Source organism: Saimiri boliviensis, chromosome 2, assembly GCF_048565385.1.
Source record: "Saimiri boliviensis isolate mSaiBol1 chromosome 2, mSaiBol1.pri, whole genome shotgun sequence".
Lineage (NCBI taxonomy): Eukaryota > Metazoa > Chordata > Mammalia > Primates > Cebidae > Saimiri > Saimiri boliviensis.
In genome coordinates this window covers 15,662,377-15,687,703 of record NC_133450.1, presented here as the reverse complement: position 1 = coordinate 15,687,703, position 25,327 = coordinate 15,662,377, and the positions used below count along the sequence as shown (strand labels likewise).

Sequence of the window (25,327 nt, the reverse complement as noted above, 5' to 3'; positions counted from 1 at the left end):
ACGATAGATCCCACTCACAGACTCAGGGGATGAATCTTAATTGGTCCAAGCCGATAAGGGTAATACAATCCCCTTTTGCCAGGGATGAGTTTAGGGGGTAACATATAAGAAATGTGCATGAGCTCCCAGGGAAAAAAACATCCTCCATGATCAAAAGAAAAACATAGAGGCCACTTCACTCCCTTCCCTGCTTTTAGACGACATAGTATCTGCCGATGTGATCAAGGGAGGCAGGGCAGGAAACTGGGTCCTTGAAGGTGTTACGAAACAGCCAAGCCAAGCCTGGAACACCCTTGTTCAGTGAGAACATAACTCTCCTCACACTCAAGGTCCGTATTGTGTAAGGCACTTGTATCAGGACATTCTGCAACATGTAGCTGAAAGCATCCTAATTGATACTTAAGATAAAAGGACAGAAAGGTGATGCAATGTCCATAAGTGATCTCCAAAGGAGCAGCCCCTGAAAAGTGGTGGTTGCTTAGAAAGAACGTGAGGGGAGGAAGTAGGGACGGTGACTTCAGACAACTCTTTCCAAAAATTTTGCTGTGAAAGGAATGAGGAGTGGCTGGAGGCAATGTGGGGTCAAGGGGAATGGCACAGAAGCCCATGTGTACACTAGTAGGAATATTCAAGTAGAGAAAGAGATCGGTTGTCCAGGAAAAGAGACGATGCCTCAAAGAGCAAAGGGGTCCCCAGCATAAGCAGATGGCCTTAGGTAGGAAAAGACGCCCTTCATCCAGACAAGAATAAAGGCAGGATGGGTGGGTGTAGATGCAGGTAACCTAGCAGGCTTGATCTGGGGAAATGAGGTTGTTTGGGCCAATTGCTTCTTTTTTTAAAAAAAAATGATGTATGAGGTGTTCAAAATGTAAAATGTTTCCTAAGACCTATCTAAAAAAAACTCCCTCCAATGAGAGGTTCTTCCTGAATCGCACACTCAAGTCCCTCCTTCACGCTTTCGCAGCACTCCTCCTGGAGTAGGGGTTCTGTCTTGTGTTACAACTTGAGTTCCTTGTGCAGCCAGAATGGACACTCTGTAAGGACAGGGACCATCTCATGGGCATCTCAGTATCAATCAAAGAGCCTGGAACACATGTTTAATAAATATATTGAGTTGCACTTTGGTAGGGTGAGAAGGGGGATCACTTGAAAACAGGAGTTGGAGACCAGTCTGGGCAACATAGTGAGGCTGTCTCTACAAAAAAAATAAATGAACAAATATACTTGCCAGGTGTGGTGGCATGTACCTGTAGTCCTAGCTATTCAGGAGGCTGAGGCGAGAGGATCACCTGAGCCCAGGAGTTTGAGGCTGCAGTCAGCTAGGATCACACCACTGCACTCCAGCCTCGGTGACTAAGCAAGACCCTAGCTCTCAAAAATAAAATAAAATGAAATAAAAATACTGAATTGAAGTAGAGTCTTACTGTAAAGAGGTAAGAAAGACAACTGACCCTCACTATTCACAAATAAATATTTACAAATTCTCCTACTTGCTAAAATATATTTGTAACCCCAAAATCAAATCAATATTCCTGGTGTTCTGCAGTCACTCGCTGCCACACACAGAGCAGTGAAAAAAGTTTGCATCACGCAATACGCATGTCCCCAGCTGAGGCTGAACAAGGCAATGCTCTGCCTTCTTGTTCCAGCTTTCGTGCTATAAGCAAATGTCTGTTTTGTGATCTCTTTAGTGCCATGTTTTGCACATTTTGTGCTTTTTGTTGGTGACTGCACTGTTTAAAATCACCCCCAAGTGCAATGCTGAAGTGCCACCCAGTGTTCCTAAGTGCAAGGCGTGACGTGCCTTATGGAGAAAATACGTATGTTAGATAACTGACTTTGTTCAGAAATGAGTCACAGTGCTGTGGCTATGAGTTCAATGCTAACAAATCAACAATATATAGGAAATAAGTTGTCTTTAAACAGAAACACACATAAAACAAGGTTATGTATTTAGTTGATGAAAATGTTGTGACCTGACTGGGCATGGTGGCTCATGCCTGTAATCCCAGCACTTTGGGAGGCCGAGGCAAGAGGATCATCTGAGATCAGGAGTTTGAGACCAGCCTAGCCAATGTGGTCAAACCACATCTCTACCAAAAAATACAAAAACCAGTCAGACATGGTGGTGCATGCCTATAGTCCCAGCTACTCGGTAGGCTGAGGTGGGAGAACCCGGGAGGTGGAGGTTGCAGTGAGCCCAGATCATGCCACTGTACTCCCACCTGAGCAATAGAGCAAGACCCTATCTCAAAAAAATAAAAAATAAATAAAAAATGTGATCAGGGGCTCACAGGAACCTAACCCTGTATTTCCCCTAAAAGCAATGGTTCACTATTTGCTAATTCAGGATTTGCAGCAACTTTATAAAACATAAGCATCACCGTAAATTAGGAGAATCAATTGTACTTGATTCTGCCCTCTTCTGAGAAGGAAAATTATGGAAACAAAACGGTTTGATGAGACTGAAACACGGCTCATCAAGCTCTAACCTCTCTTTTCATGCTGCATGGATCACTCACCAGCACCAGGATTTGTTCTGAAGATGTCTTGGAGAGAAAACTGCCAATCAGCTGTGGACTGTGTCCCCTGAGAGCCATTACGCTGCCTGAGAAGTTGAGCATCCCCTCACTCCCATCATCAAAGCTAACTGATTGGGGCAGAAGGCAGAGAGGCAAAAAAAGGGGAAAGCTTTACCATATGTCTTCATTTGGGTTTCCCCAGGAGCTGATCCTACAATTACAATTTGAGCACACGTGGTTTGTTTGGGAAGTGAAGAAATAGCCACTAGGGAATTGGAGAAAAGAGAAAGGGCTGGGAAGGCAGCCAAGAAAGCCAATAAAAGGTGCAGTATCAAAGTAGCTACTGCTGTTGCCCAGTGGAATTTTTCCTACAGGGGAAAATGGGATCCCATGCAAACCATATTCCTGAGTTATCCTACGCAAGGCTGAGGGAACTGGGGTGTTTACACACCATCTTCCATCAGTTATGGGTTGAGAGCTCCTCCTGCGGTACACTAATTCCCTAACACTTCCTGCCTTCCATGGGAGCAGCAATGTAGGCTCAGTCAAGAAAAAGGCAAAAAAAAATGCCAAGTTGGCAGTCAGAAGTGAGCCAGCATGTGCTGAAGTGGTGCAAGAGGATAGGGACAGGCCCTGGAACATCTGCTACTTCATAACGGGCTGCTGCTGAAAGTCTTACATAAACCAAGAGCAGGAGCGGGGCCACTTCCACGAGAAATCCACGGCAGAGGAAATTCCCATACAACAAGCACATATCCACTACCAAGGGTCTAGAGTGTTCATGCACTTTCAGCTAATTATCTGATTCAGGGGCCAATTTCCACTAGTTTTAAGTCAAAGTAAGGTTTCATGGTGTTTATATAGGTTATTTTCCTCCTTCCTTGGTAGAAGCAAGATGGAAAGCTCATTTGCATTTTAATGATAAAATGGGACCTTTTCCCTAGAATAGCATGTGAGAGAACAGAGCAGGACAAAGTAATTTTGGGGAAATGTGGGGGAAGATTAGTACTTCATAGGATGTGCTCTGTCATCATGATAGTTTGTTCCCTGATGATCAAGTGAAGATACACACCCCTGCCCAAGAGCCCGCTGGTACCAGGCCTTTTCCTTCCATGAATACCTGTCCCCACCATCCCCGGTGCTGTCGCAGCAACTGAGGAAGGGATACTCCATCTTGTCCCTCCAGAAAAGCACTGGGTCGGCAGGGCGGGGAGGCACACCACCTTAGACACCATAGTGTTTCATTACCGTCTACTATTGAAGACAAGACAAGAAGGACGACATTTTCTCCATCATGTTGAGTGACTGGTTGCTGGGTTTCCAACCCAGAAAGTATATTTCTCCCAACAGTTTCATTTCTGTAACTTTCCGAGTTCATATCATAACCCTTAGGAAATTGCACAAAAGAATTAGACTGCCCAACATTATGTGAGTATACAGGCATGAAGCCATATCCTCCTCAAGGTAGATGAAAAATATCAGCGCTCTTGCAACCACAGCAATTCCTCAGGATGTCCACATCCAATGGGACACATCCATCTATATAGAAATGGTGTTCACATGATGCAGAAATCCAACCAGAGATCAGCGAGTGGATGAGAAGCCCAAGGTCTTGCCCTGGAGCCAAGACGGACCTGAGCACAAATCCCAGTTCAAGTGCTTTGAAGTGTTACATACACACTCTCAGCCTCAGTTTCCTCATCTTCCAAATGGACTAATACAACTGTCTCAGACGATTGTCTTCATTCTTCATTCAAAATAGATATGGGTGCAACATGAGTGAACCTTGAAAGCATTATGCTATGTGAAAGAAGCCAATCACACACACATAAAAAAAACCTACATGTCGTATGATTCCATTTATGTGTCATGCCCAAAATAGGCAAATCCATAGAGACAGAAAGTAGACTCATGGTTGCCAGGGGCTGAGAGAGATAAAATGGGGAGTGACTGCTAATGGATATAGAGTTTCTTTTTGGAGTCATGAAAATTTTCTACAATTAGATAGTGATGATGATTGCACAACTCTGTGAATATACTAAAAACTACTGAATTGTACATTTTAAATAGGTAATTTTATGGTATGTAAATTATATCTTAATAAAGCTCTTATTTTTTAAAAATAGATATGGTGTCCTTGTTACACGCAGATCCTTTGGAAGTCATGAGCATCCAGGACGGTTGGCTAAACATTAGGATATTAACCAGAAGAACAAGCAAAGCGACTCAGGTTACTGTGAAGAATAAATTATATCCTACGTGTTAAGCACTGAGTACTGCACCTGAGCCACTGAAGACCCTCAGCAAATGAGCATTACCAGTAGCAACATCACTGACGTTTATTAGGTGCCTCCTGTGTGCCAGGCACTGTGCTCTGCTCTTTGTGTGCATGGTCTCATTTAAGAAGTCTCATTTAACCATACCTACCCTAGGGGATAAGTACTTTTATCATTTCCAGTTCTCAAGTGGGGAAACAGGCACAGTGAGGTAAGGTAGTGCCTAAGATTGGCAGCTTGGGAGTGGCAGAGCTGGTGGGGCACAGCTGAGCTCTTGCACATCTTCTCATCAGGCACTTCACCTCTAGCAGCAGCTGTGGGAGTACAGCCACTGTTAACAATCATCAGCGCCCCAGTCAAGAGTGTTCCCTCGATCACTAGGACGAGTTTAAAACAGAGAAGAAACCTCTGGTAGACACTGGAAGGATGGCTCCTACAGGTCTCTTCCAGCCACTCAGCTGAGATTCCTGGCAGTGGAAGTGTGGCCTCATCCAACCTGCCTGAAACTCCAGGTAAGATCCTCACTACCCCTGGATTCTTAATGGACACCCCAGTCAGTCCAACTGTCTGCTGCTTCCTTAAGCCCTTGTGACCCAGACTGTCATCCTTGGTTCTCTGTTGGCCTCAGTCTGCCCCAGAAGCCCAGATGAGGCCAAGAGACTACAAGGCATCTAACAGACAGAAGTCCTAATTTCCTCCTATTCAGAAGACATGTAAATTTAGACACTTTGGAAATCACATGTAGCAAAAAGTTGCTATATGCTAGAGTGTGTGTGTGTGTGTGTGTGTGTGTGTGCATGCGTGCGTGTGTGTGTGTGCATGCGTGCGTGCATGCATGCACATGTATGCAGGTACATGCACACTTGTGTGCATGCATGCACTGTGTACTCAAAAACCTCACATTTCAGTCTCTTACAATTCCTTGGAGAGTAATTTACATGCCATCAACATAGAAAAGACTCTAACTCCAGTCTCATCCCAGTGTACATGCACAAGCCAGATTCCTAATTAACACAGATTCTTCACAAAATCTAATTAAAAACTAGGCAGCTCTGAGGCCTTCTTTGAAATCACTGAATTTTCTAACAGAATGTCACCACCTTCGGCAGCATCAACACTCATTCCATACTAAATTACCATATTAAACATTTTTGCAGAGCAATGGAATATCAGAATGGCCTCATTTTCATCCTTATTAACATATTTTTGGAAACTCTTTACTTGTCAAATGTGTGCCTGAAACAGATTTCTAAAAAGCAGAAGTTGACCTGAGTGTAAGGGATGCTAAGCCTTGGCTAAATGGTTAGTTTCACGAAGGCAGAGACTTCGTCTTTTCTGGTGCTGTACCTCCAGGGCCTACAACTGTGCATGGCACAAAGAAGACACTGAGCAAATATTCACTGAAGATATAGACAGATGTCTTCTCCAAGAGGCTGAATATACACTCACATTTGTACTTGCTGCAGACATAGAGAATTTAATTTGAAATTTCACTAACGATATGCTCAGACTCTAGTAGGGCCTACTGATCTTCATCAGTTCTTTTTCCCAAAGGAGGAAGAATAGAAAAAAGGCTGCAGCAGGCAGGACACGGTGGCTCACACCTACAATCCCAGCACTTTGAGAAGCCGAGGTAGGCGGATTGCTTGAGCCCAGGAGTTCGAGACCAGCCAGGGCAACATGGCAAAACCCCAACTCTACAAAAAAATGCATAAATTAGCCAACCGTGGGGACATGTGCCTATAGTCCCAGCTACTCAGGAGGCTGAGGTGGAAGGATTGATTGACCCCAGAAGGTCGAGGCTGCAGTGAGCTGTGATTGTACCACCGCACTCCAGCCTGGGCAACAGATCAAGCTCTTGTCTCAAAAAAATAAAAAGCTAAAATTAAAAATTAATAAAAGGTCCCAATACCCGTTGGCATTGCCATAAGGGTCACTGTTGAATAATGGAGGTTAGCATTAGGAGTTCAAAGATGTGCTTTGTGCCCTCTTTGCTGTCTGGGCAAGCACAAGTCACTTGACCAATCTAGATTCAGAGTTGCCCTAAGAAGCCTCAATGGGCTTGGATATCTCAAAAGTTCCTTCCAATTTATGAAGTGAGTTTAACATGAGCAGGGCAACCTCTGAACAACATTTGCGCAAATGAAAAGTTGCTTTCAGTGACCTTCCTGGCACTCCCGCCCTCCAGAGCCCTCAGTCTGCTCCCTTCCCACCTGACACCGGCCTATCAATACCTATCAGTCCCTGGTTCTGTTTTCTCTTGGCCCAGTTCTCTCATAGCATAGAAGCTATTAATCTGGCTGTACCCATGGGTAACTGAGAATTAGTTTGTTACCTTGAGGAACTACATTTGCATTTTAACAAGATGTGTTTTGGAGATGACACTTTAATCCATATCTCTATCAACGCATTTGTCATGGTGTATCAATTACTTGATGATGCACCTCTCTCTCAGTGGCTAGACTGTGACTTCTTTGGGTCTACAATCTCAGGTCTTTTTCATCTTTCTGTGTCAAATTCCTAGCCCCATTTCTGCAGGCACTTACCCGCTAAATGTTTATGGAATAACCAGAGGATGACTGACAACAGCCAACGAATAAAGTAACTGTTAAGATTGTAGGCAACCTGATAGTCATGGGAAGGAATGGTCTGTGTCAGCTGTGGAGAGGGACTTTATAGGGCCATTCAAATCCCACCCCCTGTGGCTGTCTGCTCTGTCTGTCTTTAGTACCGAGGCTGAATGCAGAGATTATTGCCTGATCCGCAGGCATTCACGCTCCTATAGAAACTACGTTCTCACCCTGCCAACCCTGCCAGAGAAAGGGATCGGCACATCAGAAGCTTTCATTGATTCAGGCTTTGGGGAGGCCTTCAAGCTGAGGCCACAAGAACACAACTAGCAGGGGGTCCCATTATAGTCAAAGGAGAAATACCCCAATGTTACAATACCTCCGGACATACCAGGAACAAAGTGACGGCGGGTATGGAGGGGCAGTTTTTATCAGGCCTGTTTTGCTGAACTGAGAGCCACATGATTCCAAAAGGCATCTGAAGTATAAGAGAATATGAGCGAGCGCGTCACAGTTTTGCATTTGTTGATTTATTGACTATAGATATGCAAATTATCACAGAATCAAGGGTCATGTAACAAAGCCGGGGAAAATATTACTTTAATTAACAGAAATTGAAAACGCAGTAACCATTTTAAGATATACCTTCCCATTTGCAACCAGAAGTTTGGAATTTGTTGTCCTAAACCAAAGATGTCAAGGAAAGCTTTTTTCTGTATAATTTTTTTAACAGCTTTTATGGAGGATTCCTACAGGAATATACAGATACCCCAGGTGAGGCTAGCACCATGCCTGTCACACAGTAAGTATTCTCTGTAAACATTCGCTGAAACAATCATTTGATTTATTAGCGATTTAAATAATCTTTTAAAAATCTGATTGTGTCATCCTCTCACTTCAAATCAATCAAGACCTTCCTGTTAGTCTCAGGGGAAAAAAAAAAAGAGCTCCTTAGTAAGACCTACTATGCCCTGCATGACCTGAGCACCCACTACCCCTCCCCACCCTCATGCGCCATGCCACACTTCTCTTTCCAACCAGTACCAAAACCCACATTTCCTAATCCCAGAGACCAAGGCTCTCATACTTGTGCCTCATTGCCTTTCTCTGTTCATTTAAAACACATCAACACCGTCTCTACTAAAAAAAAAACAAAAATTAGCCAGGCGTGGTGGTGTGCACCTGTATTCCCAGCTACTCAGGAGGCTGAGGCAGGAGAACTGCTTGAATCCGGGAGGCGAAGGTTGCAGTGAGCCGAGATCACACCAGTGAACTCCAGCCTGGGTGACAGAGCAAGACTCTATCTCAAAAAAAAAAAAAAAAAAAAAAACAAAAAAAAAAAAACTCAAGATCTACCCCAGACTGTGAGTGCAGGAGTGTAACGGGAAGCATTGAGTGCCCGGAGCCACCATTGCTACGCATAGCTATAAATAAGTCTAGAGTATGTACACTACATGAGTTAAGACCAATGTTCACAGTAAAAATGGAAAAGTGGAAGAAATTAGGTGCATGCGGCTTAGTCTGGATCACAATGAATCCTTGTGGATCAGGAACTGAAAATGGGGCCACAGGAAATATAGAGTTAGCTGGAAGTTAAAATCTACTTTACTATAGTAAAATCTACTTTACTATAGAAAGTACTATGAAAGTCAGTTTCTTATCAGGGTGGCTGGGGGCAGGGATAGGGGAATTTCTGGATGAAAGAATAGAAGGAAAACCCAGAACCAGAAGGGGAGCACAATGGCATCTTGGCATCCTGAGACTTTTTCTACTCTTAGTTACTATGGTTACAGACACCACCCGTGCTGGCTCCTGAATGTGACTGGGGCCCCAGGCAGCTCCATTCAACCCACTGTCACCCTGTCCCAGGCCCTGTCTTTGCCATTTTGTGCAGTAAATGACGTATTCAACAATGTCCAGCTCCTAATCATTCTCAAGTTCACAGGGCTACTCAAAAGAAACCATATTCACTCGCCTCTGCCCAGAACACAGAAGCTCCAAAACTTCCTTCAGAATATAAAATTGCCTCAGGAACAAGCCAGGCATGCAATGTTTGGAAACATGGGAACCTCTAAGGCATTGGATGCATCCTGCTTCCTGGAAATCATTTTCTCAAGACTGTACAGAAAAAGCAACAAGATTGTCAAAAAAATGTTTACTCAAAATATGACAAGGAGTGCTAACGGTCCTTCCTCCACCAGCAGCTTCTTGCTGTGTGTTTGCCATCACCCCCAGGCACATGGTCCCTGCCATCTTGGCTGGATGCCAACTTGCGTTTCAGTCACCATACAGACACATGGCCTGCAGGCACTGCAGGAACACACCAGACACACACCAGACACCCCATTCCCCAGCATTTCCACTGCTCGGCCTGGAGGCCATCCTGTTTTTTCTGGCTTTACCCAAGGAAGTTAAGTTGTCAGTCATTGAATCTGTAAAAGAAGGGGCATTGTAAAGAAAAGGACTCTGTAAGAGAAGTGGGACCCCGAGTTAACACACTCAACCTCTAGATTCACAGTGAGAAAAAATAGGGTGTATTATGGGGCCTTTTTTTTTTAATTAATTAATTAATGTTTTCAGATATACACATAGCATGACACCCACACAGGACAGGCTCAATAGACACTTCTGGTATTTGAATAATACAAAAAGTTTGGGCTGACAGGTGTACTGGGATCTATTAAAAGACCATGTGTTCATATTATATATAAATCATCATCATGCTCACTGTCTTTCTAGAATAATGTTTCAAGCCGTTGGTAAATGAAAGGGTAAAAATGGAGTTATATGAATCATCATTCTCTGGTCAAGTGCAGGCTTAAACAAAATTAAACAGATTTCTGAACTACAGGATTATCAGAGAGAGGTGTATAAAGTGGAGGTAAGAGTTCAGGCATTAAATCAGACAGACCCAGGTTCAAGTTGTAGCATGACTAGGTAACTCTGGGCAAGTTACTTAAGCTCTATAGGCCTCAGCCTCCTCATTCAGAAAGCAGAGATAATAATTTCACCTATTTCTTTGGATTATGAATAGGATTATATGAGATGATAACTATAAAGCACTTAGCATAGTGCCTATTCAATAAATGATAGGAAAAAATGCTTACGGTGATTTAAAAATATGTCCTCAAATTCTTTGACATGCCTCCCTTGCAACATGAAAGTAATCAACCCACCCCGCTACCCAAATGTGATTCAGTTTAGGGACTGGCATCTAATGAAAAGAAGGTGGTGGTAAAAACAACCTGTGATTTTTGAAGTTAAGTCATAAAAAGTGTGGCCAGTTCCACCTTGTTCTCTCTTTAATCACTTGTTCTTAGGGAGGCCAGCCACCATGTCATGCAGGAGTGCACATAAGCATCCCACGGAGAGGCCCACATTGGCAGAAAATGAGGCCTCTCCCCAACAACCAACAGCAATTTGCAAGTCACATGAGTGTACCATCCTGGAAACAGATCCTCCTGCCCCAATCAAGCCATCAGATGACAGCAGTCCAGACAACATCTGACCACAACTAATGACAGACTCTTAGCCAGATCACCCAGCTAAACTATCCCTGAATGATTGATCCACAGAACTTACGAGATAATAAATGTTTATATTGATTTAAGCCACTAAATGTTGGGGTTGTTACAAAATAATGTAGTAACATGCTAATGTGCATGATGACTCTCTAGGAATGATTGAGCACGCATCATCCTGCAAACTGCCTTTACCATGATACCACTTTTCTTCTCAGAGTATCTGTTGAGTCTAGCTCATGTCTCATAGAACACACTTTGGAAAATGTTGTTCTGGCATTTAACAATTTATGAAGTTTGTTCACATGTCTTATTTGATCATATCAGCAACTGTGAAGTGGTTGTTATTGTGATATTTATTTTACCCAAAAGAAAACTAAGGCTAGGAAAGGTTAAGTGACTTGGCCAAGTTCACACAGTATTATGGTCTGAATGTGTGCCCCCAGAATTCATATGTTGAAATCCTAACCCCCAAGGTAATCTTATCAGGAGATGGGGCCTTTGGAAGGTAATTAGGTCATGAGCATGAAGCCTTCATGATTAGGATTAGTGCACTTATAAAAGAAGCCTAAGAAAGACCCCTTACTTTTTCCACCATGTAAGGACACAGGAAGGAAGCAGTATCTATAAGCTGAAAATTGGGACCTCTCCAGATGCCAAATCTACCAGTGCCTTGATCTTGGACTTCCCAGCCTCCAGAACAATGAGAAATAAATTTCTGTTGTCTATAAACTATCTAGTTTATAAAATTTTATTAAAGCAGCCCAAATTGACTATAATACACAGCTAATAAAATTGGTACAACATTAACTCAGACTCAAATATTGTGACTCCAAGCCATGTTCTTTCACTGGTCTTTTATCTGACTTAACCGGAACAGCCTAGGTCATTTAAATCTGAACTAAGAATACTAAGAGTCTACCAAAGTACCAGGAGGGTTGTGCTCTGCTATGGGCCACCTCCTGGATGATCCAGACAATGAACCAGATACTTCCAAGAGGCTAAGGTGGAGGCTGCCCTGACTTCACAGGCTGCCTCCTGCAACTGTGAGAACAGTATAATACAGGTACCACTCATGGAGCCCTTATGATGATCCAGCATTCTTCTGAGAGCTTTGCATGTATCATTTTATGTAATCCACATAACAAACCAAGGAAGTAATGGCTGTAATTATCTCTATCTTGCAGATGAAGATACCAAGTCATAGAAAAGTGAAGCAACGTTCCCAAATCAGCCTCTAGTAAATCAGGCTTGGATTAGGACCTAGGCAATCTAAGACTATCAGGGAAGGAAGGGATCTCAACAACCAACAACTCAACTCCCTTCTTTTCTAAATGAGTGGCAGAGCCAGCCCTAGAAAGAAGGTCTCCTATCCTAAGTTCCTATACCATACAGAGGGTGCCATCTTGCCCAGAGTCTAGGTTAAATAACTGTAACATGTATTTAATCTCCCTTCAGGTTATTATAAGAATGTATACACTGAACCAGATCTATTACAACTACCTCCCATATGGCCTCAAATTCCACCATGAGAGATGAATTCCTTTGGCCTAAAGTAACACTAGTCAGTAGAATAAAGGAGCTGGCCCACGTTGGTCCATGGTTAGCATGGCTAACTCCCCAATTTTCAGAAAAAAAAATATTAATTAATAAATCGACTTTTTTCATCTCTGAGCTTTTCCTCCCATCAATTTTTCTTAAACACTTGGTGCCTGACTTTTTGTCTCAGAGGACGAAGTAAGTGAATGTTCAATGTCAAATATTTTATCACAGCTGATATCAAGCACCTCTATTCTACCTGTCAGGCTCATATCACATTAAATTTAGTAAGTTATACTATTTATCTTTATCATGCTAAATATTTGGCGTGTTATCATTTAGGGGATCTCAAGGTCTGCTTGCACATAAGAAATTCATTTTCTTGGTAGTAAAATTGTTGCTGGCTTGCATGTGAAAATTATGAATATTGGTGTTTTAGGCATCTCTGCAAAGGTTACTGTGACTTCCAGGCTCTCCATCACCTGAGCAAATCTTCACTTTCTATTCCAGCATCTCTTTTTAAACTGTAAATGCCACCAGCCCCACCACGCTGGATAGTTGAGTAGAGGAGAAAGGACTCTGCACAAGCAAGAGCAATTGAGATCAAAACTCCGCAGGAATGGGGAAGGGGCAGAGGGAAAAAAAGAAGGAAGAAAAGAAGGAAGGGAGGAATGAAGGAAAAGTTCCCCGTGATCACCTGGCTTATGTATGGCAGTAAATCCTATGTTTTCCTTTCTAATCTTGTTTTCCCACCATTCCACTCTGCTTCAAAGTTACCTCCATGGAAAGGATAAGTGATGAGACTAGAAGATATTGGTAATACAAAACCTAGAATCTCTGGAAATCCTATCCACCCCCCAGCCTCATCCCCATTACCTCCAATGCCCATCCCTCCCCACCCCCTGGCTCTGGGAATGGCAAAGGAAGAGAATTCAATGCCCCCTCATGACCATATCATCCCCTGCCAGTGATTACGGCCCTTCCTTCCTCCCTTCAACCCTAAATGGAGGATTAGGAAGTCAGGTTTCATTTTCAATTCAGAGTACTCAGTCCTAGATACTCACAAGGGAGAAAAAAAAATCTCAAACTGTGGCTGCAAATGACAAATAAATGTTCTAGCAAGTAAATATGAGGTCTTTTATTTCCCCATTCTAGGTGATGGTAACAAGCCAGACACAGATAAACTGTAAAGTCTCCACTGAGAGTACCCCTAGGACCAGATCCCAGCAGTGGAAGGTCCCTTTGACCTCCGTAATTCTTATGGAGGGAAATCACCCAGGTGGCTGTAACAAACAGGGTGACCACACTCCTAGTGCCACATTTAGGTAGATTCTGCAACCAAGCCATGAACAGCTAAGCCCCTAACTAACTCTAACTTCATCTGGATCATCCAGTAGGTGCCCTTTATAAGAATCAGAGTACAGAGAACGATTGTCACTGTTATCCACCTTTCTGCTTCAGCCAAGGGAGCTGTCCAAACTAAAACTTCCTAATTGGCTACCAGTAGAATGGCTTCTTTTTATTTTACCATTAGACTTTTCCTCTAGTTCCCTCTAGACTAAAAGTAAAAAGGAAATTACTAGTTCACTGCACCTATATTAAATATACTTCACACCATATCTCAACTGTGGTTGAAGTTTCCCAATGGAGGGAAAATCTGATGTATTTTTTAAATGCATCGGATTTAAGGTGAGACTCATATGGAGTCAAAGTACAGATGTTCTGGAAGCGGCATGGGAAAGCAAAGTCAACCTGCTCAATCTTAATTCAACCCAGTGGTGACTGTGATTGGCAAAAGGCTGGTGAAGCTCCTTAGACACTGCTGGAAAAGAACCGTGAACCAAATCTTGGCCCAGACAATCTTTGGAACAGGTTCCTTGGTACTTTTGAGGATAACTGTGGTGATCTGGGCATATTTTAAATCCCATTTGGAATGCTGATCTCCCGAAAGTTGGATATTAAATCAAAAATAGATTATTTTCTTTTCAGGAACTCTCAGCTATGCAGATGTGTGCTTGGAAACACCTTAATAAAGCAGCTAGCACTTAAATGACCTAGCAAGTTGAGTATGGCCCCCATTCACAAATGACCAAAATCTTTTTTTAGCCAGTACAGCAGAAGGGAGATCTAACCGTCTGCACCTGAGCTCACAGAAATGAAAGCGCAGACCTGTACAAGAAGTTCAACCTGCTGAAAATAGCCATCAACTAAAGACTCACTCATCAACAGGGAGACTGCTTCCCCTAAATCTCTCAGAGAAACCTTTGAATGCACTTTTGGGTAAGAAAGAGCAGGAGAGTGTGGAATGAACAAAGATGCTGGCAGGAAGGAAAGCTTGAAGGAAACTGTCATGGACGTAAGCATCAAAAGGCCTAGGATAGCCCCAGCTCTGATGTTTGTAGCTTTGAGCCCCGACATAAATCATTCATCTTTTCTAAACTTACTTTACCTGTCGGTAAATCTAAGACTCTAATACCTACAAAAATAGAGTTGTTTAAAGAACAAATGAGGTCATTCCTAAAAAGTGTTCTATAAACTGAAAGGTGCTTCACACATAAGGTATGGACCTCTCCAGGATTTTGCACTAAAGTGTGTGCTAAAAGTACAGCTTTTTAAAAACTCCAGCTCCACCCCTATAGCTTTGCTTCTTTCTTAAGTGGATTAAGGTCCCTAAAAATAGCCACACTCCCATAGTTAATATGAGCCAAATTATTTATTGGACACCGACCATATCTTTATCAGGCTAGATCAGTCCACCTATCCACCCTCACCCCACTCCCATTCAGGCTTCTCACTCCTGGTCAAAGATGAGAAACGAAGAAAAACAGCCCACTGGAGGCTTTAGAGAAAGCTGGAGCTTGCAAGGAAGTAAGAATATCAGTGTCCTTTCTGATATGCCACTACTGGAAGATATTCTTCCTTTCTCCTTATTTATACTTTGTCATTTGTAGCTCAGAGGCATCCTGCAATTTCCATGATGCATAAAGCCTTCAGTCCTCTCCAATCCATCTGCCCAACCTTCCATTCATTCAGCAAAGGGTTACTGAGTGCCAGGCACTTCCCAGGGCACAGAGGTTATGATAATCAACAAGACAGGGAAAGTCCCTGCTCATGCAGCTCACATGCTAGTGAAGGAGGCTGGCCTCAAAAGTGACCCATGAATAAGTAAGATGGTTTCAAATCATGAAAAATGCCAGTAAGACAACTGAACAGGTGACATAAGAGAAAAGGATGGCACTGGGGAACAGGAGGAGAGGTCCTTCAGATGGGACAGGGAAGCCCTTGCTAACAAGAGGACATTTGAGCTGAGATTCAAATGATGGAAAGAAGCCAGCTATGCGAAATGCATGATAAGCAATGGAAATCGCAAGTGCAAAGGCCCTGAGACAAAAGTGTGATCTATTTGAGGAAAGAAAGGAAGCCAACTGGCCCCAAGATCAGATCAAGAGGTTAAAGAGACAAAGTTAAAGAGGTAGACAAAGGCAGTGTCAATGGCTCCTTTCTCCATGGTAGGAACGTGAAACCCAGAAAAGTTAAATGAGCAACCCAAAGTCATACAACTAATTACTGCTACAGCTGCTTTTAGAACCTAATTATTTTGCCCCCAAATCCAAAGTGTTTTTACACTGTATTGATCTGCTTGCCTCTAGTGAGAGGAATACTATTTGCAGATCTTACTGGTTTTTAAAAGCTCTTAATATACGTAAGCAGCAAGTAAATACCAATTTTAAGCAGAAAATCATCAACAAATGATGCTGACGATTTCAAATGCACATAAATTCTGCTGTGAAAGCTAAGAGTTAGAACCAATCTACTTTCGGTAGGTCCTACATAAACAGTAACACTCTTTATTGAAGGCTCTGTTCCATGAATATACCAAGGCCATCGCTCACCAGAAACAAGCCGTTTTACATTTGGGTCTTGTTTTTACCTACACCTCTTGACAAGGCTTTGCTTAATCCACCGAAATGCCATCCAAACCAACCTATTCTCAAACCACCTTCATTTTGTGCTATTAAATTGTAGGGTAATGAGCCTGTAAGAAAAACATTATAATTATAACTGCCTTCCACGACCCATGAGAGCAGCTTCGCCTGAAAGGTCACGTCTGTTGATAGACAAATCCTACAGTCCAAGTAATGGACTTTCTCCTAATACTTCTGGGTTCCCCTTCATCTTTTCCCTGCTATGCAAATTTGTTCTGTGTAATCCAGAATCTCCAAAATACAGACTCACACTCTGTCCAGTAGCCACTGACTTGTCCACTAGACACGGAAATAAAAATGCTATTGTCTAAATAGGTTAGTAAAGAAAGGAACGAGTAAGGTTGAATTGCTATCTCCTCTCTTCTATCCGCCTCCTATTCCAAGCCCTTTTCTTCTTCATCCTCTCTCTTCTCCTTTTCTTCTTTCCAACAAGCCTCTCCACTTCCTGAGTTCTGGGAACCTTACCAGGCAAGAGCCGAAAGTCCCAGTAAGAAACACAGACTAGAAGAGTGTTTAATAGCCCAGATTCTAATCTTGTCCTACTAGCTGTGCAACCTTGGCCAAGTTACTCAACCTCTCTGTTCCTCGGTTAACTCGTCTGTAAAATTAGGATAATGCCTTCCTCCTAAAATGTTCGTGAAGATTGAATTAATAAATGTAAAGCATTAGACGAGCACCTGGCACATAATTCTATACAGATGTGAGATATGCCACCTCACTCCCCACTGTCTTCCCACCTCCATCCCCTGGCTAGGAAAGACTACTGTCACCCCCACCTTTGGGAACAACTCTGCACAAAGTCAGAACAACTACTGGAAGGCAGATCAGTGGTGTCATGATGGTACTCAGGTGCTAAATGGGACAATAACATTTATACCGTCAGATAAGTACTGTGGAAACAATCGCATGAAATAACTTACAGAAAGCACCTGGCATGCAATGATCGCTCATTAAATGTTATTATTTTTATTGAGTGTTTTTCTTCACTTTTATCGCCATTGGTTGTAACTGAAGGTGCTATGTGCATGCTTTTCTTCACTGTGTCAGGCTGTAAAATGTGTAAAATTCATCTGTGTTTATCACTGTAACATGAATATATAGAATGATGATCATACAGAAATGTATCTTAAAACCCAAGGCCAGCTTCACGAAATCAGTCTTAGAGTGATCCCTCTGTACCAGAGTTCCTTGAAGATCCTGATCCCAGCATTTAGATGGCCGCCCACCTAACACACCCCTTGGATGCCTTGGGGACATGCCCCACTCAACAAGACCTAGACTGAACTCATGAGCTTTCCTTCAAGACTGGCCCTGCCTTGGCTGCCATCCCAGGCGTTCCAATTCCTCCACTTTACCTGCACACATTCTTCACACAAAGCCTGTTGATTTCACGTCCTCCACAGCTCTCCATCTACTTCTCAATGCCCATAGCAACCACCCTGGCCCATGCTACCAATATATCTGGTCCCCCACATCCACAAGAGCCACATAGCACTTGTTTTTAAACTTAGTTCAAATCATGACCCTCCTCATCTTGAAACTCTTCATTGGCTTAAGATAAAGACTATACTCTTTCAACCCCACAGCTCTACTCCACCTCCAACAACACAGGGCTTGGGGGATCTAGCCCTGTGGATCCCCCAGTCATATCTCAAAACACAAGCCCTCTTGCTCTCTGCTAGGGAGAAATGGAAAGCCAAGGCACACTTTTGTATTTCCAGAGATTTCAAATAGAGACAAAATGAAAGGTTTGTGCGGTATTTACAGTATAACAGCAGTTGTTTATAAAAAGGCAATACCTCTTCACTCACTCTTCAGTAGTCATGGGAACCTCCTTTTGGTTCATCAAATACATGTGCCCCCTCTGCCTCAGGCCCTTTGCACTTGCTGTTCCTTCTTCTGCAATGATTCCCCTCCTTCTTAGACAATTAACTCCTACGCCTCCTCCAGGACTAAGTCCGAGTGTCATCTCCTCAGGGAAGCCTTCTCTGGTCCTTGTCAATCTCTTCTATCAGACACTTTCTGAAACCTCTGATGCTCTCCTTCTTGGAACATACATAAACCCTGAATTGCGCATTCCTCCACGCAATGATTGATTTAGGTCTGTCTCCCTCACTGTAAACTCCAAGACAGAGCTTTTGTGTTTCCTGTTCTGGCTGTACCTCCAGTGCCTAGGACAGTGCTTAGCATGTAATAGGTATTTAGTAAGTATGTTTTTCAGGGATTCTCCCCCCAAAAAAGGAAAGGCACACCTCCTTATTTCAAGTAGAGACAAAATAGAAGGTTTGGGCTGTATTTAAGATATAACAATCTTGATGTTTAAAAAAGCCAGTATCTCTTCACTCACTTTTCAATAGCCAGTCAATTCCTAAGACATTTACTCAACAAATAAGAAGGTTTCTTCTTTCCAGTCTGGAGGAAAAGAAGAAATGCGCTCATAAAGAACATTAAACACACACTCACTCCTAATAAACAAATTTCAATCCCAATACACACAGAGGCGTTGCCTAGCCTGACACAGTCGTCAGATGAGCTAAGAGAAATGCTAAAGAGCATTCTTGTCACAACTGGACACACGGTTTCAACTTGTCCTGCTCCCATACTGATCATTCCCTTGGAGCCTTCACATCTGTATGCTAATTACAGATACGGTGGCCGACGCTAGGAACACGCAAATCCCTCTTAATCGCTCCCTTTTGCGTGGATGGAACCTGGTCCAACATTCGTAAAAGCATGCAAACCACACCACGGCTTGGGCGGGCACACTTCGTGCCCCTCCCCGATGCCTTGCCAGCCCCACCCTTCTCACACACCACCCCTCCTCCCACTTCTACTCCGACCTGAGCCTAACTAGCTGCCAGGTTTGGTAATAAGATTGAACGAAGACTCAGGAGGCCCTGTGGGCTCCATTATTCTGCACGCCCTGCGAGAAGGGCCACCCCGAGGGACGGCTGCTGCAACTCGAGCCCCACTTGCTGCCAGGAAACCTTTCCCACTGAGGACACCCGGGCATGCGGCGAAGCTCCAGGTCCAGGGGGAGGCACCCCACCCATCTGCCAGAGAGACAAAGATCACCAGAAACAAAGGACACACACACACACATACACACTCGCACACTCAAAGTCAAAAGCAAACACCGACACTTGCAATTTCAAACCAAACAGTCGGCTTTGGTCTATCTAAATAGATCTGGAGACCATCCAGAGGGACAGTGATTATGTGGTAATGACAGGCACTATCTGGGTTCGGAACCCACGCTGCCTCCGCCCTCCTCCCACCCGCGCTGCAGTTCCCAGGCGCGTTTCCCAGCCTCAGGACACACGCTGCCAGAAGCAAGAGTGCTTCCACTCAAGGAAGCGCGCACACACCAGAGACAGAGGCAGGGCGAGGGCAGCCAAAAGTAGGAAATACCCACCTTTAGGATCCCAGTTCACCTGTTTTCTTGGCGTCTCGATTGGAAATTTCATTGCTCCGTTGCCCAGAAGGGGAAGAAATGAAAAGAACCCAAATAATAATAAAGTCCTCAAGCTTTACACGCCTCGGTTTAGCAGTCCAACAAAACAATTTCCGAGGATGGGGGAGGCTTGGACTGGCTCGTGGAGGAACCCCAGAAAAAGACAAGTGGGAAAATACTGGCTTGGGAGAGAACTGGAGACGGCTTGGGTGTTTGCCCCAGGTAGGGGGTGGCCGGCCGCGGCCCCGTGGGTAAAAGAAAAAGTAAGATCGGCGAGGGGTGGATGAAAGGATGGAGAGAAAGGCTTGGGAAGATGGAAGAGCCAAGCAGCTTCCCAAAAGCGGGGCCGGCAGGTTAGGGGCTGAGCCGCCGGAAGGCTGGGGCTAGGGAGAAGCCCACTGCAGTGTCACTCCAGCCCCTGAAGGCGTGTGCGCACACACTCCCGCACACACACACCCGCACACACACTCCCGGGCGCGCGCTTGGGCGGGCACGTCTGCCTCGCTCGGCCGCGCCGAGCGCACACGCCCCACCCCGGCCGCGGCTCCTCGCCCCCGGCGACGCCCCCCACTTCCCGCTCCCAGAAAGCCATTGGATGTAGGGGTGGTGCGGCTCCCGCGGAGCGCGCGGCGAGGGCGACCCTCCCCGCGGCCCGCCGCAGACGCCGCGCCACGGCAGGAAGGAGCAGGGCGCGCAGCGGACCGAGGCGCCGGGCCGGGAAGGCGCGCTGAGCCCCCGGAGCCCGGCCCAGGGCAGCAGGAGGTGGCCGCGGACTGGCCCGCGGGGCGGCGGGAGGCGGTGGGCGGCGGCGGCGGGGAAGCCGCGGAGGGGCGGGGAGCGAGCGGCGGGCGCGCAGCTACTTACTAGCTTGGCCGGCCGGCGGACTGGCGTGAAAACGGCCGCGGCGCGCTCGCTGGAGTTGCAGCCGGAGACACGCTTGGCTGCCTGGAAGGCGCTGCGGGAGGCGGAGGAAGGGCCGCTGCGGCCCCGCCGCAGACCTCAGTCTCCGGGTCACCTCTTGTCACCGCTCCCACCCTGGGGTCTCCCTCCTCCTCTTTTCTCACTTCATTTTTTTCCTCCCATCTCCTCCCTCGCCTGGTTCTCTCGCCTGAGCTCCGAACCCACGTCCCCGCCGCACTCCGAGGAGGCCCGTGCCACCCATGAGCCTTTTGTTCTGGGACCACTCCCCGTCTGCTGTGCTCTCCCCGCCCGGGGAAGCTCGCTCCCTAAGCGCAGCTTGGTCCCTTCCCCAGCTACCTGCAGCCCGACTGGGACCACTGGTCGATGGCTGGAAAGGGGGCTAGAGGGAGGCACGGCGGCCCCAGAGGAAAGCGGAGTTGCCAAGATCCGTCAGCTCCAGGAAGCGGCGGAGGACCCAGCCGGGCAGATGCGAAGGGACCCAGACCTGTTCCCGGAAAGGGGCTAAACCTGGAGCATTCATCTCATGCCCTCTCACTGCCCCTGCTTGAAACCCCACGGGGGTTTGTGGTGGAGCCTCAGTCTCCAGAAAAGCCAAGTGGTGATGAGGTGCTCTTGAATGGGTCACTCAGAGTATCAACATGAATAATGCTGACAAATTCCTTCGGATACCTCACAGCCGAGCCTTACACGTAGTAGATGCTCAATAAATACTTGCTAAATGAAGACATGAATTGCATGCTGCAGTGTTGGATAGGAAGTAGTTTAAACCGCTACTCTGGCTTCCAGAGAAGGTTGCCAAACTTTGTTGCCCATTCAGTATACACATTGAACCCCTTCCAAGTGTCATCACTGTGCTAGGTGCTGGCCATATGGCAGAGAACAAGATAGAGATCTTGCCTTCATGTCGTTTACTATCTAGTGCCATAAAGTCCTGTTAGATTGTTGTTGCCTTTACTTACGCATGGAAATTGTCCGGTTCATTCCCATGCCTGCCACCTGAGGTCCTAAAAAATCCCACACTAGCAGCTGATCTCTGAGTTGCAGGCCACTCTAGGGCACCTTGAGGCTTCTGGAGAGCGCTATGTCAGCAGCATCTTTCTAACCATCCATCCCTCACTATAACATCAAGGTTTCTGAGTCCAAGGGCAAGACCTACAGTGGTCCGCTGTGGTCTGTGGGAAAGGTTGAGTGCCTTGTCACTGGGCTGTCACAGGCAGCCCAGGCTGGAGCCCTGAATTCTCTGCCACCCCCATTCAGGCAAAACCGGTACCAATCTGATGTTGCTGCTCTGACTCTTCAGCATTTGGGCAGGTTCCCTGGGTGCTTCAGAACCCATCTTCCCTGGACTCTGTGACCACACTTTGCCTCTCTCTGCTAGGACTGGGAGGATGGATAAGACATAGACATGAAACGAACAAGGAATCTCTGCTTCTCCCAGCCATCCCCCAAAACACCAGTGTGTATGTAAATTCTGTTCTCAAGTCCAGAGGAAGCTGCTTCTAAGAAAGGCTTTTGAGCCTCACTCTGCACTCTTCTCTTTAACTGTTCATGGGCAGCTGGACGCTAGCACAATCACTGCAATACAATGTTTTTGCCTGCATTAGAGTCAGAGAGGTGTTTCAGCAGAGAAAGATACCCTCTCCTGAATCCTCAGAGCATGGGGAAGCAAGATTGGCATTGATTGAATTTCCCCTCACCATCTCATATTTCCTCTCCATTCATCTTTGCTACATCCTTTTATAGATGAGAAGATCAAGGCTCACAGAGATAAAGAAACACTCCCAAGGTCACAATATGGGGATTCAAACCCAAGTTTGTATGACACAAAGGCCCATGCTCTCCATGACAGAACCTTGTGAGCTCCTCTAGTTTCCAGACCCATGAATCTGACCCTGAACCTGTCAGATGGGTTCGTTTGGGTAATGAAGATCTGAATGTGATATTTTCTAAGCCTCCAGGCCCTCATCCTTTGCAAAATGAATTGACTTATTGTTGTGTTCTGGGGTCTGTATCAGGGAATTAGTTCACCGTCCAAGGCAAATTCCTGTGGCATGAAATACAGCCTTAGGATGCAACATCATTCAGCCAATCAACAAACATTTATTGAGCATCACTTGTATACAAGTGGGTTGCAGGTCGTCATTGAAAGTTATTTTGGGCCCTCGATAGTGATGACCTTCCCCAGAATGGTATCAGCAGGATGGTTATGAGGGGAGGTCTGGGAATGGGGAGGTTGGTGTCGTCTCGATTAGGGTAGGGAGCAGGATCAGTGCCTCGTGCTCCTGGTCTTCCTTGAAGACTTGCACTAGTCGTTGGCCCTTAGGACGATCTCTCTGCTTAATCACTGGATGCCGGCCCCTCCTTTCCTTTCCCCACCTCCAACCTCTGGAGCTTTCTCCCACCTCAACTTTCATTCTCCCTTCTCAGAATGTAGACAAAAACAAGTTTGTGACCCCTCCCAAAAAAATAGTCCACCAAAATTAGGCAAATAAATCCCAGTACTGTTTCCCACAGCGTGCCTGAAATCAAACACAACTCCTCCTAAACTGCGTGTTTAGAATAGACTGCACAGAGTGAGGATAGAGGGAGACCCCCTCCCTAGAAAACTTAGCCCTTTGGCCTACTGCAATCCCCTTACATCCCTTTCGATTCTGCCCTTTGGTTATTTACAGGCTGGACTTCACTTACCCAAGGAAGAAAAGAAGTCGTCTGTGTAGAGAAAAAACCTCTAGGAAAGATGCCGCGCCAAGCGGTTCCCTCTCCCTCTGCGCCGCCGCAACTTCCATGGCTATTGCTTCAGGCGGGTTAAGTCCGGTGGAAAGAGATTGCCTGGCGTTCCTGCGGCAGGAAAACAAAGCATCGTGGCGCAAAATCTCCCTGCACTCGCCGTCCCCCAGCGGGAGCCCCGGGCTGGCAGCCGCCGCGTCCTGGGTGCACTCGGTGGCAAAGCGCTGCTGGCGGGCGCATGGGTCTCTGCAGCTCAGAACCTGCCCGGCCAGGAGCGCAGCAATAGTGGCCGCACCACTTTAATGAGCGCCCTGTGGCCCGGCGTGGGAAGGCTGGGAAAGCCCGAAAACCCCAGTCATCTCTGGCGATGAAGTTTCCCCGAGTTGGCTGGCTCCCTTACCCCCTCCCCACGCTGCAGCCCCGGATGGCTGTGAGACCGGAGGAGACACTACCTGCCGCGTGGGGAGTCCTGGGTGGCTGGCAATGAACAGCTTAGCCAGAGAAGAGTGGAATGCGGATTCCAGGGCGAGGCAGGAGAATATCCTGGGACAGCGAATGGCAGGAGTGATGAAGCAGCTTGGGGAATCCTGTTTGATGCCAGTTTTGCAAACAGAAGAGGGAGGAAACAATCTGATTAGCATCTAATTTGAATTCACGAATATTAGACTAGATTCATTAATCTGCCTTGGATTCTTTCCCTAAAGAAAGAACTAAAGTTTCATCCTTCTTCCCTGAAGTCCAGAAGATATCCCAGTCTTCCATCTTTTCCTCACCCCCAAGACATCTGCGAGTCCTCTTCTCAAAATAACTGCAGTCAGGTTTCCACGTCATTTTGTGAAAATAACCCCCCCCACACACACACACATACCCTCCTTCACCACACACACAAACACACACGCACACACACACACGGAGAGACACACAAACATCCCCTTCATTTACCCACTCAATAGTAGTAAAACTGATAGCATTATACACTAACATTACCTTAATGTGTCCCACAAGAAATGTTCTTTTCCCCAGCGAAGTTTCCTCATTGGTCTCAGTGTTTAAGCATGCCTACATTTGTTTTCTAGTCCCAACCGACATCTGCAAAAACACACCTTTAAATATATGTTTCTCTAATCCTGGGCTCTGCTTTTGGCTTGGAAAATCTAGAGACACATCAGAAGTGAAAGGACAGAGGGTGTCATATGTCAAACTCCTGGAAGCACGAAGCTAGGCTGCTGGATAACTAACTCTGTGCGTGTAAGTCCTGCAGATTTATTTTGATGACTCAAACCTCTAATTGGGGATTAACGAGGATAATATACTGTAAACTCCAAAGAAGTTGTAATTAAAGTGTCAGGCTGATGGACATATTTCATAACCAGGAACTGCATCCTCTTTCCTTATAAGTTTCTCTATTTAAAATCGTAACCCTTAGGACAATATTTTTATGCTCCTATAAAGCATTGTGCCAAACATCTTACCAAAAATGTACAGAGCTACACCCCTGCTTCTTATAGAACCAGTTTTAAAGTGTTTTTCTCTCTCTGGATTACCACCAAACCATAATCCCAGGTAATTTTTTAAAGAGGTGGAGCTAGAACATTTTTGCTTTTCCTCTCCACTTTTGACTTTGAAAATTTTCAGACACACAGAAAAGTTACAGTTGTTTGGTAAAAACCGGTGCTACCGTTTGAATGTGTTTCTCTAAAATTCATTTAAAACTTATTCTCCAATGCAATTACTTTAAGAGTTGAGGCCTTGAGGAGATGATTAGGTCCTGAGGACACCACCCTTATGAATTGTTGCCTTTTTAAAAGGGC

The 25,327-nt window shown here is 45.4% G+C and overlaps 1 protein-coding gene across 3 annotated transcripts in view; it reads right to left on the bottom strand.

Annotated features, from left to right (window-relative positions):
* KCNK10 (potassium two pore domain channel subfamily K member 10) overlaps positions 1-24,753 on the bottom strand; it is a 157,340-nt gene extending 132,587 nt beyond the window's left edge. Inside the window, exons 1-3 of one of the 3 annotated variants that reach the window (XM_074392859.1) lie at positions 24,504-24,753; positions 23,969-24,103; positions 23,478-23,627 (exon numbers count right to left, since the gene is read on the bottom strand). Coding sequence is in view for 2 of the 3 variants with exons in the window: in XM_003940914.4 (XP_003940963.3) it covers positions 19,830-19,881 (52 nt within the window). In the remaining variant the exon portion in view is untranslated. The other 2 variants (XM_074392858.1, XM_003940914.4) reach the window with 2 other exon arrangements.
* Positions 24,754-25,327: the final 574 nt, after the last annotated feature.